The sequence below is a fragment of the Corvus hawaiiensis genome, chromosome 13, assembly GCF_020740725.1.
Source record: "Corvus hawaiiensis isolate bCorHaw1 chromosome 13, bCorHaw1.pri.cur, whole genome shotgun sequence".
Lineage (NCBI taxonomy): Eukaryota > Metazoa > Chordata > Aves > Passeriformes > Corvidae > Corvus > Corvus hawaiiensis.
The window spans coordinates 12,378,344-12,398,339 of record NC_063225.1 but is presented as its reverse complement, the minus strand read 5'-3'; the positions used below and the strand labels follow the sequence as shown (position 1 = coordinate 12,398,339).

At 50.9% G+C, this 19,996-nt stretch overlaps 1 protein-coding gene across 4 annotated transcripts in view; it reads left to right on the top strand.

Annotated features, from left to right (window-relative positions):
* UACA (uveal autoantigen with coiled-coil domains and ankyrin repeats) overlaps positions 1-9,440 on the top strand; it is a 41,997-nt gene extending 32,557 nt beyond the window's left edge. For all 4 annotated transcript variants that reach the window (XM_048317819.1, XM_048317818.1, XM_048317815.1 and 1 more), the window contains 7 exons: positions 21-119; positions 318-354; positions 1,217-1,269; positions 2,399-5,077; positions 5,663-5,815; positions 6,752-6,817; positions 7,688-9,440. In XM_048317819.1, coding sequence (XP_048173776.1) covers positions 21-119; positions 318-354; positions 1,217-1,269; positions 2,399-5,077; positions 5,663-5,815; positions 6,752-6,817; positions 7,688-7,759 — 3,159 coding nt within the window. In that variant the 3' untranslated portion in view covers positions 7,760-9,440. The remainder of the gene's footprint in view (positions 1-20; positions 120-317; positions 355-1,216; positions 1,270-2,398; positions 5,078-5,662; positions 5,816-6,751; positions 6,818-7,687) is intronic.
* The last annotated feature ends 10,556 nt before the right edge of the window (positions 9,441-19,996 follow it).

Here is a 19,996-nt window from a genome sequence, read left to right as displayed (position 1 = left end):
TGGCACTCCTTCTCTTTCAGAAAGATGAGTTGAAGAAAATCCTGACTACCAAGGAAAAGCAGCAGGAAGAAAGTTTAAGGACTATTGAAGCTCTCAAAGCTAAACTCAAGTATTATGAAGTATGTTGAGTGATCTGAAATGTGATACAGCAATTGATATTTACAGTAGGAAATACTTCAGCATTTTAAATTGCTGGAAGTGTTGAATGGTTATCTCACTGTAAAAGCTTTCCCTGCCCCTTCACCCCTAGTTTAACACAGAGCAGAAATTTGAAATGAATTTTCAGCTTTATTTTTGTTCTTGCTGTTTGATTTTAGGGTGACTCTGTGGGGTCTGGCGGTAACTTTGGAAATAGTAAGTGCAGTTATTTTTTAAAGCTTGCTGTGCCTGATGCAGTGTTAGAATACAGAGATCAAGGGAGTTTTGGTCATCTCTTCCTGTTGCTGGTCTGAAATGCAGCCAGGCCTTGTGTCCACCCCTGAGCCCTCCGAGCAGAGCTGTGTTTGTAGGTGCTGCCAGGGCACCATTGATCAATCTCCCAGGAGTGCCTGGCCTTGGGAAATGTGTCTGGGGACTCTGCTGTGTCCTCTGATGATGTGAAAAACGAGCTGAGCAGGATCCATAATCCCAGTCTTTCCATCCTTCCAAGCTAAACAATGCTCCTGCCTGGCTGAGGGGCAGCAGCTGTGTCAGTGTCAGAGCTGGAGTGGAGCAGGTTTGACTTTCAGCACGCGACCTGAGCTCACACTTGTGTGAGAAATGATCCCATTTCCAGGAACTGGAGTCTCCTGCATCCAGCCCAGCTGCAGACCTGCCTTGCACTTGTGTAACATAAGGGCTCTTGACAGATTAAATGATATTTTGAGTGTTTGGCTGCCTGGCAGGAGGAGTCATGGATGTGGAGTGCAGGGGATGCTTTTCCTGCTGTGGTCATGTGCAGACATGAGCTGGGCAAGCTGCCAGCTGTGACCCTTCTGCAGGACCAGAACCCAACCTGGCAAACCACTTTTCCCCTCCTCCTTAGGAGGACTTTGGCCAGGTTTCCTGTGGGGATTAATTAAGTAGTTGTTGTTTTAATAACAAGCACTTAAACACCAGCCTTCAGCCTAGCATGGCCCCAGTGACCAGAATAAAGCTAGAGAGGAAAATCAGTGTTCTTGTGATTGTGTTACTGTTTTTAACCAGAGCCTAATCACTGTTTGCTTTGAAAATCCAGGAAAAGAAGATTTATTACTTAAACAAGGCCAAGCATTTGCAGTGGAATCCCAGGTAATAAATATTTTACCACTGGAAGGAACTGAGATAGTCGTGCGGGGAAAGCTAAACGTGCTTATAAATGTGTGTTTATTGAGCATTGCTTCTGAACACACGGTTTTGAGGGATTCTTGCTTTTCCATGTTTCTTTTTAACTGTGGGTGCCCTCTAGAGTCCTGTCTGTGACAGGGCTGTAAATGCTGGGAACTGCTGGGTCTGTCATGAGCTCTCCTAAACGTGTTTTACAAAGTCACAGTGTAAACTGGGGTTCATCTCCATAATATTTTTCTAATTTAAATTCAGCTAATACTCAGAAGATTTCATTTTCCTGCCTGCTATATGATAATATATCAACCTTTTAAAGCTACATTTTGGGTGTAAGCAAGGTCCACCAGACCCTTGGGGGTGGAATGAGACAGTCTTTAAGGTCCCTTCCAACCCAAACCCTTCTAGAATTCCAAATGACTGCATTCCTCACCCTTCTCAGCAAGAGGGGTCTGTTAACCATGACATTTTCCGTTCTGGTTCCTGAAAAATTGTTGTCATACGCTTGAGGGATGGGAGCAATATCTTAATAAATTAAATTTGCTCTAGAAGGTGAGTGATTAAATATGAACGCAGAACAAGGGAAGTGGAATTAATGTATTATACCTGCCCCTCTAGGTTTAGGTTTAGATGGGGTATTGGGAAGGAATTGTTCCCTGTGAGGGTGGGGAGGCCCTGGCACAAGGTGCCCAGAGCAGCTGTGACTGCCCCTGGATCCCTGGAAGTGGCCTGGAAAGCCAGGCTGGACAGGGCTTGGAGCAGGCTGGGACAGTGGAAGGTGTTCCTGCCCATGGCACTGGATGGGCTTTAAGATCCCTTCCAATCCAAACCATTCCATGATTGGGAAGCAGTAATGTAGAGCAATATTCAAGATTTTTGCTGTTAAAAGCTGAAATACCTGTTCCTCTACTATGGGCAGGAATAACTTTCCGTGGTTTTAAGAAAGCAAAAGAAATCTCTTGTATGAGTTATGTTCAGATCAACTGGATTTTAGACAGTTCCCTGGGTGAAAGTTCCCATTTTAAATGATAAGTACTAAACACGTGTCTGTGACTTGTCAGAGTTGTGAATGTGTATTTTTGTGCCAATTTCCTTTCAGTCCCGGTCTATGCTGAGGCCCCTGGAGCTCTCCCTGCCTACCCCATCACCCAGTTCAGAGAAGGAAACTTCAAAGAAAGAACTTGACAACCTGAGGAGCTGCTTTGGTGCAGCCAAGGAAGAGATCAGCAAACTGCAGAGGGAACTGTCTCTGAAGGCCTCGGAATGTAAAGCTCTGGCATCAGAGTGCGAGAGAACCAAGGCAGAGTCTGATGGACAGATAAAACAGCTGGAGGATGCTTTAAAGGATGTTCAGAAGAGAATGTTTGACTCTGAAGGCAAAGTGAAGCAAATGCAGAGCCACTTCCTTGCTCTGAAGGATCACTTGACCAACGAAGTGGCCTCGGGAAGCACCAAGGTGACAGAGGAGCTCAAGGAGCAGCTCCGAGAGATGAAAACCAAGTACGAGGGAGCCTCTGCGGAGGTGGGGAAACTGAGGAACCAGATTAAGCAGAATGAATTGCTGGTGGCAGAGTTCCAAAGGGACGAGGGAAGGCTGGTGGAGGAAAATAAAAGGTTGCAGAAGGAACTTGTGAAGTTGGAGATGGAGCGAGATAAAAGGGGCAGGAATGTCACAGAGTTGGAAGGGCAGCTCAAAGAGACAGCAGCCAAATTGGCCCAGTCTGTGAGCACAGAGAAGTTTGAGAACATGAAGAGTTTGCTGTCAAACGAGGTGAATGAGAAAGCAAGGAAATTAGCAGAGGTGGAAGGGGAGCGAGAGAAGCTGCAAGCAGAGGTTGTGCTTTTACAGAGGGAATCTGAGAGTCAGAGAGCTCAGCTGGCTCAGCATGTGAAGCCAGAAGTGCACGAGCAAATGAGGAGTGGGTTTGAGCAAAGGAAAGAGGAACTGGGGAAGGCAATTTCTGAGCTATCACAGAAGAATGAGACCCTGCAGAAGGAACTTGAAAGATTGCAGGCTGATAACAAGGTGCTGAAGCAGCAAGTCCAAATGCTAAAAACTGAAATTAAAAGCCAGAATGTGCCTTTAAAAATTCATGAAGAGTTGAAGAAAACAAACGATCTGGCTGTGGGAGACCTGACAAAAAAGCTTTTTGAAATAACAAAGAAGTACAATGAAAGCAAAGCAGAAGCTGAAAAGTTGCTGGCAGAGAGGAACAACTTAAGTGAGAATATCAGCCACTTCCAAGCTGTGTACCTGTCTCCAGAGCAGCACAAGAAAGAGGTGGAAGCTTTAAAATCTAATGGGATTGAGCTTGAAAAGCAGCTTGCTGAGCTTCAGAAGAAATATGATGAGGAGCAAGCAAAAGTGGGCAAACTGGTGACGGAGAACACAGGCTTGAGGGAGACCCTGAGGGATCAGTATGTGCTGGCGACCACACACGAGGAGGTTAAAACTGTCCTGAACAGCACCCTGGAAAAGACCAATGGGGAGCTGTCAGATCTGAAGGGGAAAATTGGAGAGATAAAGCAAGAGTTCCTGAGGGTAAATGAGGAAAACGGAGCTTTGAAAAGTAAGGTGAAACTCTTACAGAACCAAATAAAAACTGAGTATATAAGTTTAAAAGATCATGAAACCACAGTAAATACTTTAAATAAAAGCGTGCAAGAGCTGCAGGAGAACAATGCTGCCATTAGGGCTGAGCATAAGAGGGGGCAAGATGAAATCTTACAGTTGCATGCAGAAATTGAAGCCCAGAAGAAGGAACTGGACACAATTCAAGAGTGCATCAAGTCAAAATATGCCCCGGTTGCCTCCTTTGAGGACAGAGAGCAGAGCTTTGAAGCCACAGTGAAGGAATTAAGGGCAAAGCTGCAGGAACAGGAGCAGAAGTGCAGAGAAAGTGAGGAGGAAGCCCAGAAGTGCAAAGAGGAGAACGAGAAGCTCAGGAGTGGGGTTCTGTCCATCCAGAATGACCTTCAGCAGAACTACATCCTGGCAGAGAAATCCCACGATCTGGAGCGGCTGTGTGCCAGCAGGATGGAGGAGCTCAACCAGCAGCTGAGGGCACTGCTGAGGAAACACATGGGGCAGGAGGGGCAGGAAGAGCAGCAGGACAGGGCCAGCCAGCCCCTGGCTCAGCAGCTCCCGGCACGGCACATGGAGGCCCTGAGGGAGGCTCTTGGTCACACAGTGGAGGAGCTGAAGGAAGCCCTCAGCAGGAAGGAGGAGGGTTACAACAAGGAAACGCTCCGAGTAGGGGAGCTGCAGCAGGAACTGGCTGATCTGAAGAAGTCCTCAGTGCCTCTGGTGGAATATACCCAGCTGAAGGAAATGCTGGAAGGAGAAATCACAGCCATCAAAACCAGCCTGAAAGAAAAGGAGGCAGAAACGCAAGTGAAGAATGAGGAGGTGCTGAGGCTGCAGGCGGAGCTGCAGCTGAGCCAGCAGGCCTTGGCAGAGCGGCAGAGCAAGGAGCTGGTGTCCGTGGCAGAGTACAGCTCCATGAAGAGTGCCCTGGAGGCCCAGGTCAGCAGCATGGCTGGCCACTTGTCCAGCATGAACCAGAAGTACGAGCAGGCCTGTGAGGAGGCTCTGCAGGCCAGGAGGAGCGAGCTGTCCCTCAAGGATGAGAAGGAGCTGCTCCAGCTGCGGAGCTGCAGCATTGAGCAGGAGATCAAGGACCAGAAGGAAAGGTGTGACAAATCACTGACAACCATTATTGACCTGCAGAAGAGAATCCAGGAGTCTGCAAAGCAGGTGGAAGCCAAGGACAACAAGGTGAGAGTTCTGGGGTTCATGCTCCTGGTGCTCTCAGCTTGGCATTCAGGGACTAGGCTGCAAATGCAGCTCCTGAGGTGTTCCAGCACCACTGTGTGCTGAGCATTAGGTACCCAGGGCTGGCCCAAAGCAGCCGAAGTCCTGGTTTTGCATTATGCAAAGTTTTTCCAATCCCTTGTATGTTTTGGACATGGTGCAGTATTTAAATTCTGTTAAAGCTTCAGACTTTTGGGGGTATCAACTCCTCCTTCCACTGGAGCTGTGTTTGTGGGGCATCACTGACTTGCCTTAGCTAAAGGTTCACTGTTCTTCCTAGAAGTTAGACCTGGAATATCCTCAGATCCTCCCTTTTTTCAGTCGTTTACATCACTGCTGACCTGCAGGGTGTGTACCTGACACATCCCAGTGCCCGGAGGCACAATGGGATCCTGACAGCGTGTCAGGAAAATAAAGTCCTCTCTTAGCAAGCTGGGACAAAGACCCTTCAGTGCTTGCTGGGCTTCATCAGACTTGAAAGAATGTTAAAGAACAGTTTTCAGTGAGACATCCCTAAATGGTGTTTTCTGTGGCTTGTTTTTTTTAAAGATAACAGAGCTGCTGAATGACGTGGAGCGGTTGAAGCAGGCTCTCAATGGCTTGTCCCAGCTGACATACACCACTGGGATCCCCTCCAAGAGGCACAACCAGCAGGTGGAACTGCTCCAGAGCCAAGTGAAAACACTCCAGCAGCAGCTGGCTGTAAGTGCTCACACAAGGTGTTGTCTGACGTGCAGTAGCATTGCTTAATTCCTTGTATAAACAGGGAAATCTGGATGTGCCTGCTGGAGCAGGGGGTGTGACTGCAGCCGGATGCTTCACAAGTACAGTAGCCATTATTTTGGGTTTTTTTCCCCTGAGTTCTTGCTTCTCAGTAAATTTTTCTGCTTTCTTCTGCAGTTTGAGTTGCAAGACTTGGCAGCTTTTCCAGATGAAAAGGATATAAGCAAAGTAGGAGAACTTGTGCTTATGAGATACTGAGGTTTAGTCCTGCCAAGACCATTTCTGAATGCAGGCTCAGCTTTAGTAATTTCTTACAGAAACCCGACCCATGTATTTTTTCTCACCTTGGAAAGGTGAGGTGGTAATTTCTTAATGGCTGTGAGTAGTGTTCCTTTGCTTTTGAGTGTGTTGTTTATCATGAAGCACTGACAGAGCAGGGGACACATCCTGAGTGCTCGGATTTTGTGCACACTTCTGTGGCCCCTGTGGCTTCAGTAAAGCTCATTATTAACGTTGTGTCTGAGCAAAGTGAGTTCTACTCCTGCACAGATTTACAAGTACACCTATCAGAGTGTTTGTAGGGTTGATTCTTACAAGGCAAAATGTTCTTAAATGGGGTGGTTTTAACAAAATAGATGATGCTGGTGTTGAAATAAATGTGCAGGGCCAGGAGTTGGGCTCTGATGGTCCTTTCCAGCTCAGGATATTCTGTGATTCTGTGAACTCAGCTCCTGGCTGGCTCTGGCAGCCTTTCAGCAAAAGAGCAGTGAATTTTTTTCCTTGATTAGTGGAGGGGATAAAACTTTAACCTGGAAATTCAGCTTTGGTTGGTCTGGCAGTGCCCAAAACCAGAAAGGCAGGAGCAGATGTTAAAAATGTGAGGGTTTCACCTCCTGTCCCTGTTCTCTCTCCTAGGATGCCAAACGGCAGCACCAGGAGGTGGTTTCGGTGTATCGGACACATCTGCTCAGTGCTGTCCAGGTATGGCTGTGCCAGGGCAGATTGTTCTGCTCTCCTGTCTCTGTGTGAGGGTTCCTGAGACACGTTTCTGACTGGGCACTGGTTGGGTGGCCGAGGGCTCTTGGAGTGTTCAGCTCAGGGAGCCTTAGTGGGGACTCACCAGGGGCTGCAGCTCCTCCCGAGGGGCAGCTGCGATGTCTGCTCTGGGATCAGGGGCAGGATCCAGGGAATGGCTGGAGCTGTGTCAGGGGAGGTTTAGGTTGGATATCAAGAAAAGATTCTTCCCCCAGAGAGTTCTGGGGCACTGACCAGGCTGCCCAGGGAATGGGCACGGCCCCGAGGCTGCCAGAGCTCCAGGAGCGTTTGGACACCGCTCCCAGGGATGCACAGGGTGGGATTGTTGGGGTGTCTGTGCAGGGCCAGGGGCTGGACTGGGTGACCCTGATGGGTCCCTCCCAGCTCAGGATATTCCACGATTCTGTAACCTCAAATAAACCTGAAACCAGCATCAAGTACCTGTTTTCATGTGGAGAGTTTTAATTTAGAATGGACTGGTCCAAGCAGAAACCCAGCCTCTACCGTGGCTGTGTCTTACTGGGGTGAGCATGTTCTTGATTCTGCTTCAGCCCAGGCAGTCAGGGAATCCAGGAATGGTTTGGGACAGTCATTTTTTCCCACATTGTGTTTTCATAAAGGAAAATGCTGTGTCTGAGAGGTCCATGAGGAAAAAACCACAGGATCCCTCAAGTATTTCAGATTGTCCCAGAGTGGTGAAAACACAGCCACGAGTTAGGACTTTTGGGTGATGTTGAAGAATCTCCTAATGCTGGGAGTGGGTGGTTGATGCTTGGAGGGATTTTAAATGCTTGTGACTGATGTTTGCTCCTCCAGGGTCACATGGATGAAGATGTCCAGGCTGCTCTGCTCCAGATCATCCGGATGAGGCAGGGCCTGGTTTGCTGATGTGCTCCTGAGGGCTGCTGTGTCTGGGTGCTGTGGCTGTGGGAGTGAGAACCTTCAGGGGCTTTATGTCGATATTAAATGAGTGATGGTGATAAAGCTGCAATTACAGCCTCCAAATATGAAGCAACTCACAAAGCTGAAGCATTTTCTTCTCATAAAACACTAAGCCAGGGCTACGGCTTTTCAGGCCTGACGCTTTTTTCATGACATAGATAAAAGGTGTAGAACATCTTTTAAAACTGTCAAAATGATGACATAGAGGTTTAAATTATTTTAATGTCTGATTGACCACTTATTAAAGCAGGACCTATACCCAGAAGCTCCAGTTGATCCTTGAACTTGAACTCTCATGGGATGGTTAAAAATAAACTGTGCAGAGGAGTGTGGCTGAGTGTTGTAGCTGTGGATGTCCCTTAATGATTAAGAGAAAGTGGCTAATTTGTCACACTGGCTGAGCAGGATGTGCTGTGACACGCAGAGGAAGGTGTTCAGGTGTCTCTTGTAACTTGGCTGGCCAAGTTACAGCCTTTATTTAATATATAAGCTTAAGACTTAGTGCCTTTGCTTTTACAAGACTTAAAAAACCAGGTTTTCCATCCAAACACTAACACTCCCTTCCCCCAAATTGTTCCTGAATGCTTTAAGCCTGACTCCTGCAGGCTGGAAGAGTGGGACTGGAGTGGCCTGGTTTGAGGAGCAGCAGTTTGATCCCAGTGCCATGGTGCTGCTGCTGCCTAATTTCATTCCTCATTAGGCCTTCATTAGGGTGTGACTGAGCAGCTCATTGAGCTGCACACGAGGCACTTCAGGTATTGGATTTTCAAATGCCAGCTCATGAAGTCTGAGCTGTAAACAATGTACTTTAATCTTCTTTGAGGGGGAAGATGCCAATAGTGAGGATTAATGAAAGGAGAATTTTTAATTGCTGGAATCTCCCATGAAACAAGGCTTCTTTTTTAACTGAAGGATGATTTCCAAAAGGAAGCTTTATTAAAAAAACCCATGAAATTTGGTACTGTTCAAGGGAAGCCATTGAAAAATGAGCCTGATAACGAATGGGGCTGTTTAAATTGAGCACCAGTGAGTGCTGACCTCAGTTTACTTGTTAAAAGCCTTTGCTGATAACCACCAAGTGGGAATGTGGCATCCTGATGCAGAAAAGCCAAACTTCCCCTCCATATTCCTGAAAAATGAGGGCTGAAGTCAGAGTTCTCTGCTTTGTGTTGTTTGGGCTCCCCCAGCTGCCCCTCCAGGCCTTGGGCTCCTTTTTTTACAGTAGAGTTATGTTTATCTCCTTTTTTCTCCCTTTTTGGGCAGAGTCTTGTAGGACTGAAGAGGCCACGTGGAGGCTGCAGACAGTGATGGATGTGCAGGGCAGTTTTTATATAGAAACACCTTTAATATATTTACTAAATACATGTCTGTAGTTAAACAGATCTGCTGCTGCTTTCCTTTGGTTTCTTAGAGGACTATTTCAGAAAACATCTCAGAGTAAAGAGTTACTTTTTAGCCAAATTCTTTTATGATTGCATTACTTGAAACTTATTGGAGAGGATTTGTTTTGTTGTACTAACTGGCCTATTTTGATATTGTGTTTCCTTATCCAGGGAGTTCTAGGTATGTTTTTCTAAATCTCTCCCATATTATAACATCAATAAAATGGTTTCTTCTTTTTTTTGCATGGTAGTGGTCAATTTCTGTTTAAGGTCAAGAAATATCAGTAGATTTTGGCGCTTTAACAGGTGTGGATTGTGTAAATCCTGGAAAAATGGGGGTGTCTCCAGGCTTGTGGAATGAACAATGCTGAGGAGTGAGAGGAGGAAGTGGGAGGTCAGCAGAATGTCAAATGCAACCGGAGAGGCTCCACTGTCCCCTGGAACAGCAGCGCCACATTAACGAGGTAATGGAGCCTGGAGCTGGGTGTTGGCACGAGGTTCTGTTGTGTAACAGCTCTTTGGAAAGGGAATTTTGCCTTTTTGTCTTGAGGAGCTGACTTGGAAATGGCTCAGAAAGCTGGGAAGTTGGAGTTTACTGCTTTTGTCATCTCGTGCCTGTGTTGCTCTGCCAACTCAGAAAATTACCTTTTAATAGGAAAGCCATACACGTAATTGTCACAGCCATTAGGTCAGATGGATTTTACAGGAAGGGAAAAAGATGTTGAGCATTTAAGGGCCATTAAATTGTGCAGGTTTTCATTGGTGGGCTGCAGCCTCCGAGGCAGCACGATGCTGCGAGGGATATTTATTTTTACATTTGCAGAGCAGGGGAGGGAATACATTGCAAAGGAAAATAGGACATGAAAATGAGCTGGTTTTCCACTTGGTGAACAGCTAGTTTTATTTCATAATAATTAGTTTTACACTTCATTAAGTGTTGGGGGTTTTGCTTATATACTTTAAGAATACAGTGGAGAAGATTTAAAAATTCTCAGCAGGGCATCAAGTTACAATTTTATAATGTAATGAGGAATTTCAGAGGGAGATGGGATCTGTCTGAGGAGGATTAGGACTGGGGTAAGAATTAGTTTGAATTCAGAGATACTTCTGGTTGTCCTTGTCTCACTGAACAACTTGCTGGAGTTCTGGAAGGTTTTGACTTCTGTCCCAATGACAAACAAGTGAGGAGTGCTGCAGAATCTCAGCTCCTGCTCAGAGGAGGGACAGAAGTTGGACATTCAGGAGTAATTTCTCCTGCTGGTACTGGAAATGGCTCCAGCCTGGGCAGCACCTCTGGGTGCTGGGGGAGAAATGGGGGATTGGGGGCTCTGGCAGGGGTTGCAGGGAAGTGTTTGGCTGCAGAGTTAAAGTGCAGGTGATCCTGCAAGGCCTTCAACAGCTGATTTTGCAGCAGCCAGGAGTTCCAGCATGGACTGTGGATTTCCCAGGAGTGATACCCATGTTCTCCTTGCCTGGAAGGGAATGACCCCATCTCCTCTCCTGGCTGTCAGCTGCTCTGAGCTGCAGCTCCCTGGAGCTGTCAAATTCCTGAAAATCCGGATAAAAGGCAGCTCTGTGTGTGGATCTCGGCTCGTCAGGCTGCCACCCTCGAGCTGTCTGAGGTTTTTGGAGGTGCTGTGCTGAATCCTCCACACAAACACGGAGTGGGAGTGTGCACTGGGAAGCACGGGACCTTTGGTGTTCCTGCGTGGTTCTGACAAGAAACCACAGAAATCCCGTGACCCTGCTGCTGTGTCTCCTCCAGCCCTAGGCTGTGACGACTCTCACATCCCACTCCTGCTAAAAGGTAAACAAGGAGAGAAATCAGTGGGCACTGAAGCAGGGACTTGCTGGGATGAGAGGGAGTTCCTTGGCAAGCAGCAGAGCCTTGCAGGAGGGTGTGGGGACAGAGAGCAGGACCTGAGGAAAGGCTGGCAGGATTCTCCTGGGGTTTCAGCTTCACCTGGAGAGAGGGATGGGTACAAAAATGCAGTAATTTGGGCAGCTTTGAAGAATTCTGGCAGTCTGCTTTTTTCTTTTTCCTCTCCTGAGTGAGGATATAAACAGGCCTGAGGAAGATGGTGCAGGGAGAGGGCTCTGGAGATTCCCTGCTGGTGCATCCGCAGGGGAATCCACAACCGGGGGGGGCTGGGGGGAGAAAGGACACACCACTGCTCACCCCCTGGGGTTCCACTGCCAGAGGGCAGGGTCAGATGGGATATTGGGAAGGAACAAAACCTTCCCCGGTCACCTTTGCAATATCTCCAGTGCAATGGGGAATCCAGGGACACATTTGGAAGTAAATTACATGGAAAAAATAAACCAATCTGTTCCTAAAGTGCTTGTGTGCCTTTGAAAACACCAACCCTGGCTGACTGCTGGGGCCTTTTAAGGGTATTTTTATCCATTCTGATTGAGTTGTTACCTTTCTTTTTTTAAGGTCAAATGAACAAACCCCATCCAGCAGTGGGGTCTGCTTGGGAGAGTCTGTTCTCAATCCCTGCAGCTGCACGGGGGGGACATTCCAAATACTCCTTGGAAAAGGCTCTGGTGCCCCCAAATCAGCTGGAGCGGGGCCGTGTCCCAGGCCCAGAGCAAGCAAGGAAAAGTCACTTCGGAGCCACTTTGGGCAGTTGTCCCCTGCTCCAAGCTCCATCCAGCCTGGCCTTGGGCACTGCCAGGGATCCAGGGGCAGCCACAGCTTCTCTGGGCACCCTGTGCCAGGGCCTCACCACCCTCACAGGGAACAATTCCTTCCCAATATCCTATCCGTCCCTGCCCTCCAGCAGCGGGAAGCCATTCCCTGTGTCCTGTCCCCCATCCCTTGTCCCCAGTCCCTCTCCAGCTCTCCTGGAGCCCCTTTAGGCCCTGGAAGAGCTCTCAGGTCTCCCCAGAGCCCTCTGTTCTCCAGGCTGAACAACTGCTTCTGCTTGTCCCAGTGTGCCTTGTCCTGTACCTGTCTCCTGGGATTAGGCAGAGCTCCCAGCCAGGGCTGTGCACCGTGGGCTGTGTTCCAGGGCTTTCTGGGGCTGTGTTCCAGGGCTTTCTGGCTCTGGGTTTGGGATCATTGACAACATTCCCATGTGTCACGGGATCACCTGGGTTCAAATCCCTCTGCCTCCAGCGGGATCCTGTCGGTGCCTTTGTGGGAGCAGCTGGAAGGGGCAGTGCCTGTGGGGACAGAGGTGGTCCCTGCTTGGCTGGAGCAGGGTGAGGACGGAGGTGAGGACAGAGGGCACTGCCCTGGCACGGGGCCTGCCGGGGCAAAGTTGATGTGCCAACGCTTGGGAATGTGTTTGAACTGGCTCAGGGAGTTTGACTGATCAGCACTTCTGGGCTCTGCTTCCAGCATTTCCATCCTGGATCAGACACCTCAGAGCTGAAAGGTGATGAAAACACTGAAAAAGGGTCTCCAGGCTTGTCCCTCTCTGGCTGTGGTGTCACAAACTGGTTTCATTTCTGCTCTCAGCCCTTTGAGGTGATGTTTCTTTGCAGGTTTGGGGCATTCAGGCGTCCATTTTCTCCAGATCCTTTCTGGGGCTAGGAGGGGCCCAGGGGGCAGGAAGGCTCTGTGGTCTTCTAGGAAAGAGCAAAACTAGCAGGGGCTAGACCTGGCCTAGCAAAGCTGCTCCTCAGCAGTGCCTGCTGGGCTGTGGGGGGAGAAGGTATCTGGCTCATCCCAGCTCCTGTCAGAGCCGCCTCGGGAAGCTGCACGTTGCCCTGGTGGTTTCTGATGCATTTAATTGCCATGTACTCACCAGCTCCTGCCTGCAAGCTCTGCCAGAGTTGCTCTTCTGCCCTGTGGCTCCAGCGCTCCCAGCTGCCTTCCCTGAGTGCCGGAGTTCTCTCTGCAGCGAGTCGGGAACCGCACCAGGGGAGGGGAGGGAGCACCGGGTTCTGGCTCTGCCCCCAAAACACTCCCCAGGAATGTGCTTATCTGGTGTGTTCCCAGCTCGGGCAGGAGCCTCGTGTTCCTGATGAAATCGAGATGCCTAGGAGAGGTTAAAAACGCTGCTCAGGGATTTTCCTTGGGCTACAAGAAGGTGTAACATTACCTGTGTCAGCTGGATGCCTCCGGGGGCAAAGTGTGGAGCTTTGAGTGCCAGAACACGGGGAATGGCTTCCCACTGCCAGAGGGCAGGGATGGATGGGATATTGGGAAGGAATTGTTCCCTGTGAGGGTGTGAGGCATGGCACAGGGTGCCCAGAGAAGCTGTGATTGCCCCTGGATCCCTGGCAGTGTCCAAGGCCAGATTGGATGGAGCTTGGAGCAACCTTATCTCTCTCCTCTCCCTGTGTCTTCCTGCTGTCCAATCTAAACCTCCTCTCCTTCAGCTTAAGGCCATTCCCCCTTGTCCTGTCACTTGGACACATGTAATGCCTCGAGGTGGCATAAAGGCCATGAAAGCGATTTTATTTAAAAATCTTTCTTTAGTCCTCAAAACACCTGGATTCTGGAATCTGCCCTGGAATATGCGGAGCAGCAGCTGGTTCTGTGCTCCTCTGCCAGCACCACCAGGCAGCAACCACGTCACGTTGTTCAACAAGCCACAGAAAAGGATGTTTTACCCCAGCCCTGCTTCCCCCTCTCCTCCCCCCGGCCGTGGTTTGTCGGATCCCTCGGCAGCTTTGCCGTGCCGGGTTCAGTCCTGATTGGAAACACCACCACGGCTTCATTACAAGCTCCGTGGCTTCCCCCTGCACTTAACATTCCGTACAAATTGTTTGCTCAACTCTGGCATCTTGCCTCGGAGGAATTGTTGTCATTTGAAGGTTTCAGTCAGCTCTTTGAGCCCTCACAACTGTAAATAAGAGGCTGTTTGGAGGAGAGTTCTCCACGGCATTTCCAACCTCTCCCAGGGATCGAAGTGCTGGAATCCCTGTCACACTCGTGTTAAAGAAACCCCAAACTGTGCCCTGGGAAAACTCATTTATAGAAATCAGTGAAATGAGTTGCTGGTTTTAGCCACATGTTCCTCATTTTCTTTTTATTACTTTAACATGTCTGTACTGGAGCAGTTCCCCGGGAGGCTCCCGGTGCCAGCTGCACACCTGGCTCGGGCCAGGGAGAACCAGGGCCTGGCCTTTCATCTGCAGCTCTCTGCTCTGATTGGAACCACGGCTTGGCCCCAGATCAGACACAGGGAGCTGAAAACCATCCTGGAGCTGGTTCCTGGAGGAAGCCTTGTAAGGCTGGGGGGGTTACGGGTAGGTTTTTTCTTTTTGGAGCTGTTGTATCAAGTTTATGTCCTGGCAGAGGCAGGAAACCATCGTGTACAATGTGGCAACCAGAGCTCGCAGGCAGCCTGGCCAAGGGCTGTAAATTATGGCTTTAATTTCTTGGTTTATGGGCTCTTGTTGACTGCAGATCAATAGGAAAAAGGTGCATGGAGCCACCTCTTTTAATTAAAGTGCTGCTGGGACTGGGCTGCAGTGAGGGCTGGGGAGGGTTGTGAGGAGGTGGTGCCTGGAGCAGCTGCTGGTTCCCAGTGCAGGGTTTGTGTTCCTCTCTTCGCTGCTCCTGCTTTCCAGAGGCCAATTCTCGAGGAGAATCCAACCTCAGAGAATCATGGAATACCCTGAGCTAGAAGGGACTCACCGGGATCATTGAGTCCAACCCCTGGCCCTGCACAGACATCCCAAAATCCCACCCTGTGCCTGCATTGTCCAAATGCTCCTGGACCTCTGGCAGCCTTGGGAATGTGACCAATTCCTGAAGCTCAGGTCTGGGCTGTGTTTGCCTCCTCACATCCCAAGCCAGCACACCTTGTTTTCCAGAGAACAAAACCAAAGTGCATTTCAGTGGAATCTTGTTTTAAAGCAGCTCCCATTTCTCTTCACCCCGAACTCGGGATGCTTTCCCCAGGGCAGGATTTTGCCCCGAACAGGTGCAGCAATATTTTTCTTTCTGAAGAATTTCCAGAGCAAATCTCCCATCTGCACCAGAGCCTCTTTTCCTGCTCATCGCCCTCCAACATGGCCCTAATTAAAGGCAGATATTAAACCCAAGCCCAGTTTATGTCCCATCATTCTTGGGAAAAGGACCCATCGCGTGAGATTGTTTGAAGTCTTCGTTAACCTTTAATCATTTGAGGCTGAGTCTGGCTTTGATTTTGCTGCAGGAAAAAAAAAAAAAAAGAAAAAGGATATTTTGCAAATTCTTCAGGAAGGAAATGTGCCAATCCTGCGGCATCTCTCATTGTGCTGGGAATGCTGTGTTTGGAATCTCTTCAGTGATAAAGTCTGTGGAATGAAGGCTTTTTCCATTTCTTTGCTTGGGTTCCGTCTGTTCTGTCTGAGGTACTCAGTATCAGTGCTGCTAAAGATAATTACTGGATTCATGGATGTGTGGTGGAGACTCTGGGTGAGAGGGATGGCTCAAAATGGGTCTCAGGTATGGAATTTCCTCGGAGCTAAGCTCTGCTGAGTGGATACCTGAGGAACCACTTCCAGGTGTTCAGAGCAGCAGAACGAGGAACATTCAATCCCCAGCCCATTCCACGATAAATCCAGAGCCAAAAGCTCCTCAGCAGCCTCCCTGCTTGTTTGTTTTTCCTGATGGGAGGTGCTGGCTGGCTGACAGGGAGCTGGGAGAGCAGCCAGCCCCGGTGCCAGGGAGCGAGGGGAAGAATTTCCCGCTCCCACCCGGAGCGTGGAATGGGAGCTGGACCTGACTCCGGTGGCTGTGAACAATCTGCCTTCCACAGTGGGCTTGGATCAGTGCCTGGAGCTGCAAATCCTTGGGTCTGTGCAAGGTGGGCCGGGAGCTGCATGCCCTGGGTCACCCCAGCCCCCTTGTCCTGAGCAAACCCGGCCCTGCAGCACTCCCGACCTCCCGAACCCTCCAGCCTTGGAAGGGCAGCTCCTTTTCACCACAGTTCCTTCCCCAGAGCTCTCGCAGCTGTTTTCTTCTCCAAAGAAAGAGAAATAAACTCCCTGAGCTCCGGCCAAGCTGCTGAGCGCTGCTGGAAGTGCCGTCAGCAGGGGCGAGGGGGTGGTGAGGGGAAGGTGCTTCCCACCTGCTTCCAGCCAGTGTTGGAAACTCATCCCTTCTTCCTGGAACAGGCTGAGCCCTGCATCTGGCCTGGAGCAGGTGAACCTGTCAGGCTGGGGAAGGTGGGGTGGGCCTGGGGACAGCTGGAGTGTGGGATGTGCTCAGGGCTGGGTGCTGCCCAGAGCCTTGGCCATGGGATGTGCAGCTGGAGGGCCCAGGGAGGGGCAGAGTGGGCATGTTCTCCCTGAAATGTATCCTTCCTTCCTTCCCTTCCTTCCTTCCCTCCCTCCCTCCCCTGGTCACCTGCAGTTTGGACATGAGACTAGGATGGTATTGGGGCAGGGGAAAAACCATCCTGGGCTGGGTTTGGGAACTGAGGCTCTGTCAGCTGGTGCATCCCTCGTTCCTGGTGCTGACTGAACCTCGTGGGAGATCTTCCAGCCCTGCCTTAGGAGCAGTGTCCTGGACAGGCTCTGGGCTGTGACCATTCCTGCTGAGCCCTGCTGGGAGCTGTGTGGGATCAGATCCCCCATCCTGTGCGGCTCCCACACCTCCCCTTCAGCTCAGGAGCTTTCAAAACGTTTATTCAGCCCTGCTGAAAGAGCTGCAGGGGCTCTCCTGGTTCTCTCTCACAAAGGATCTCTGTTGGGAAGCTGGGAGGGAGATTTCTGGCCTGGCTGCAGGCGGGCTTTGGGTTGGTCCCCAGAACTCTCTTGTCTCCATGTCTCTGCCTGTGTGCTCCCGATAAAAGCGTGGCTGCGGCTCTCCAGGAGGATAAACAAGAGGGAGAATTGTGGAACTTGGGATGTAATGGAGACTGGGGCTGGCTCAGGCTGAGGGAGAGCACTCTGCTGACACCCCCAAGCACCACTGCCCTTTCCAGGGATAGGGTTTTGTTTCATTTGTCCCTGGAGGAGCCCTGGGGGTTCGCAGTTGTTTGCAGGGATCATTCCCGAGTCTGGCTGGGCTGGGAGGGCTCCGCCGTGCTGGAATTCTGGGTTTAAACACCGGGCTGGAAGATCCCTCTGCTTCCCACGCATCCATCCTTCGGGAGGGAATTGCGCTGCCGAGGGCGCTGCCACCTGCAGATGGTGCCAGAGACGGGAACAAGAGCTCAGCGCTGCAGAGCTGCTGCTTTGGGGGAGCACGGGGGTAGCGCTGGAGAGTGAGGGGAAATGGGAAGGAATCTGTCCCGAGTGTGTTCCAGAGGGTTCGTGCCAGATCCCTTTTCCATCCTGTCTGTTTAGGTCGGACCAGGGGACCCCATGCGTCACCTCTTCCGACCTGAGCCCCTCAGTGATTCTGTTTTGGCTGTTCCACGAGCATCTCCCCCGGTTTGGAATATCCTTGGAGACACTTTCATTAATCTCTCAGTCTCAGCGTTCCACACAAGCTAAAAATCCATAAGGACAGCCAGGCAGGCTACTGGATTATCCTTTCCTGGAGAAAGCAGGGCTGTCTGGAGAGCAGCAGTGGCTCTGCCATGGTTCACAGCCATCCAGAGCTGAGCTGCTGATCTCTTCATTTCCAGAGGTGTCACACTGACTGTTTTCCTGTTACAAGCACTTGTAGCTGGTTACAACTGGGGTCAGTTCCAGCTTCTGACAAAAGCAATCCCTGGTCCCTCCTGCTGCTTCCAGCACAAGCCTGGTGCGAGGGCTGTGCTCAGGCTGGGACCAGTGCACCTGCTCAGCTGGGCACAGCCTCTCAGGGGAAGTGTTAATTGGGATCTTTAATTGGGATTGTTGGGCTGTATCTTTCTCTCCTGAAAGCGGTGAAGCCTCCTGCCGTGTCCCCCAGGAGCAGGACTCTCTCTGTGGATTTCCAGGAGGAGCCCCCTTGCAGGGAGCTGCGAGCAGAGGCTGCTGCCCCTGGCACTGGGTGAACTGGTCCTGGGTGGGACCCAGGCAGCCCCAGGGATCGCTGCGTGCCAGGAGGCTCCTGCCGTGCCCCACGAGCCCCCGGGGCTGGTGGAGCTGCCACGTGAGGGGGTGTTGGAGGCAGGGCTGGCTCTCCCTGCTCCGCAGCAGCTGTGCATGTGATTTATTCTCCATGGCCCATCCAGCTGGTTCCCGAATGGGGCAGCTCACAGGGATGGCATTTGCCTTTTCAAGTTTGGGTTCTGTTTCTTGGGAGGTGAGAACTTTACAGAGGAGAGTAATGAGCACATGTGGCTGAGCCACTGCTGGGAGCCCATCTGGGCCTGCCCTGCCTCCTCAGGAACAGCTGGGGAGCAAAGGCAGCAGAGGGAGCTGCCCCAGCAGAAGTGGAACAGGTTGACCCCTTTTCCCCCTGACAGGGCTGTTACCTTTTTAGGATCAAAGCTTTTCACATTTGGTCGTTGCTCTTGAAGAAGCTCAAGTGTTTCCACTGCAGCTCTGAGTGATTCTGGCTCTGCTCCTGCCACCCAGCCCCGCTCCGCTCTCTGAGCAGCTCCTTGAAACTGGAGTTTACAAAAATAAAACCCAGATTAAAGCCAGTGCAGCTGCCCTGAGGTTTAAATCGATGCTGGTATGATGTGCTGCCAAAGAGAGAATTACTCAGGAGTGTGGATTAGAGCTGTTTGTCTCCAGGAAGACCTGGTCTTCAAAGCCAGGGAATTTTCCCAGCTCTAGCTGGTGCATCTTCAGACACGAGGCCCTGGTGCCCTGCTCCATGGGCACCAGCCTGTCAGCTATCTCATTTTTATCTCAGCTGCTTCATCTCCTTTCTTCTTCATCTCTTTTTTCCTGTCTGGTTTGGTATTCTCCCATGCTCCTACTTTGGCTGGAATTTGCTGGCCAGGGCTGCCCTCCAGCCTTCCCGGTGCTGCCTCTCACCAGCTGTAAAAACTTCAAGGCTTTAAAAAATATTTTTCTTCCTGTTGGGAGAGAGGTTCCATTTTTGTGTCGTGTTTGCTCGTTCTGAACAGCCCACGCTGCTGCAGCTCTGCTGAGGGTCCACATGCTCAGGGAAGGTTTGGAAAGGGCAGGTTTTTGCTGAGGTGTCCGTGCCGTGTCCCAGAGCAGCAGTACTTGGGCTCCTGTGCCATGGGGAAGGATGAGGGATCAGGGAGCAAAGGGCTCAAGGCAAGGCTGGGGCTCAGCAAAGCACCTGGGGCCAAGCTTTGCTCTGACAGCAAATGGGGTTGGTGCCTCTGCCAGCAGCGAGCAGCCCCGGAATCCTGGCCTGTGCCAGGCTCTGCGCATTCCATGGTTCCACGGCGATGCTGCTTTCCCAGAGCTCCTGCGTTTCCTGCAGCACGGAGCCTGCTGTCCTTGCCCCTGGGCGAGACTGTCCGAGGAGCCCTCTGGCCCCGTGCAGGAGGGGAGGCACAGCTGGGAGGTCACAGCCCTTGCAGAAGCGATGTGAGAGAGGGAGCCTGCCCAAGGTCACCTGTCCCCCGCCGTGCGTATGACCCTGGACACCCTGCCCGGGGAGCAAAGGGCAAAGCAAGGAATCTCACAGGATTCCTGGAGTGGGAAGCCCACTCTTGTTTGGCTCCTGGATGCAGCACTGAACCCTGTGTGGAGGTTTGGAGTCCTGCTCTGGATCTCAGCCCGTTGTCGATCCCCATTTGGTCCCATCCAAAGGGAGCTCTGGATTTCTGACTGCAGGGAGGGAAGGGCTGAGGGTGGCATCACCACAGCGAGTGAGTCCTGTTCCTTCCCAGCTCCCAGCCCAAATCCTGTGGCTCCCAGGCACCCCATGGAGCCTCTCTCTCAGGGCATTGTTTGTCCTCTGGGACTCTGAAATCCCAGCGTTTGGAGCCAAGCCTCTCCGAGCTGGGATTGCTGCCTGTGGAGGGAGTTAAGCCGTGCCTGGGTG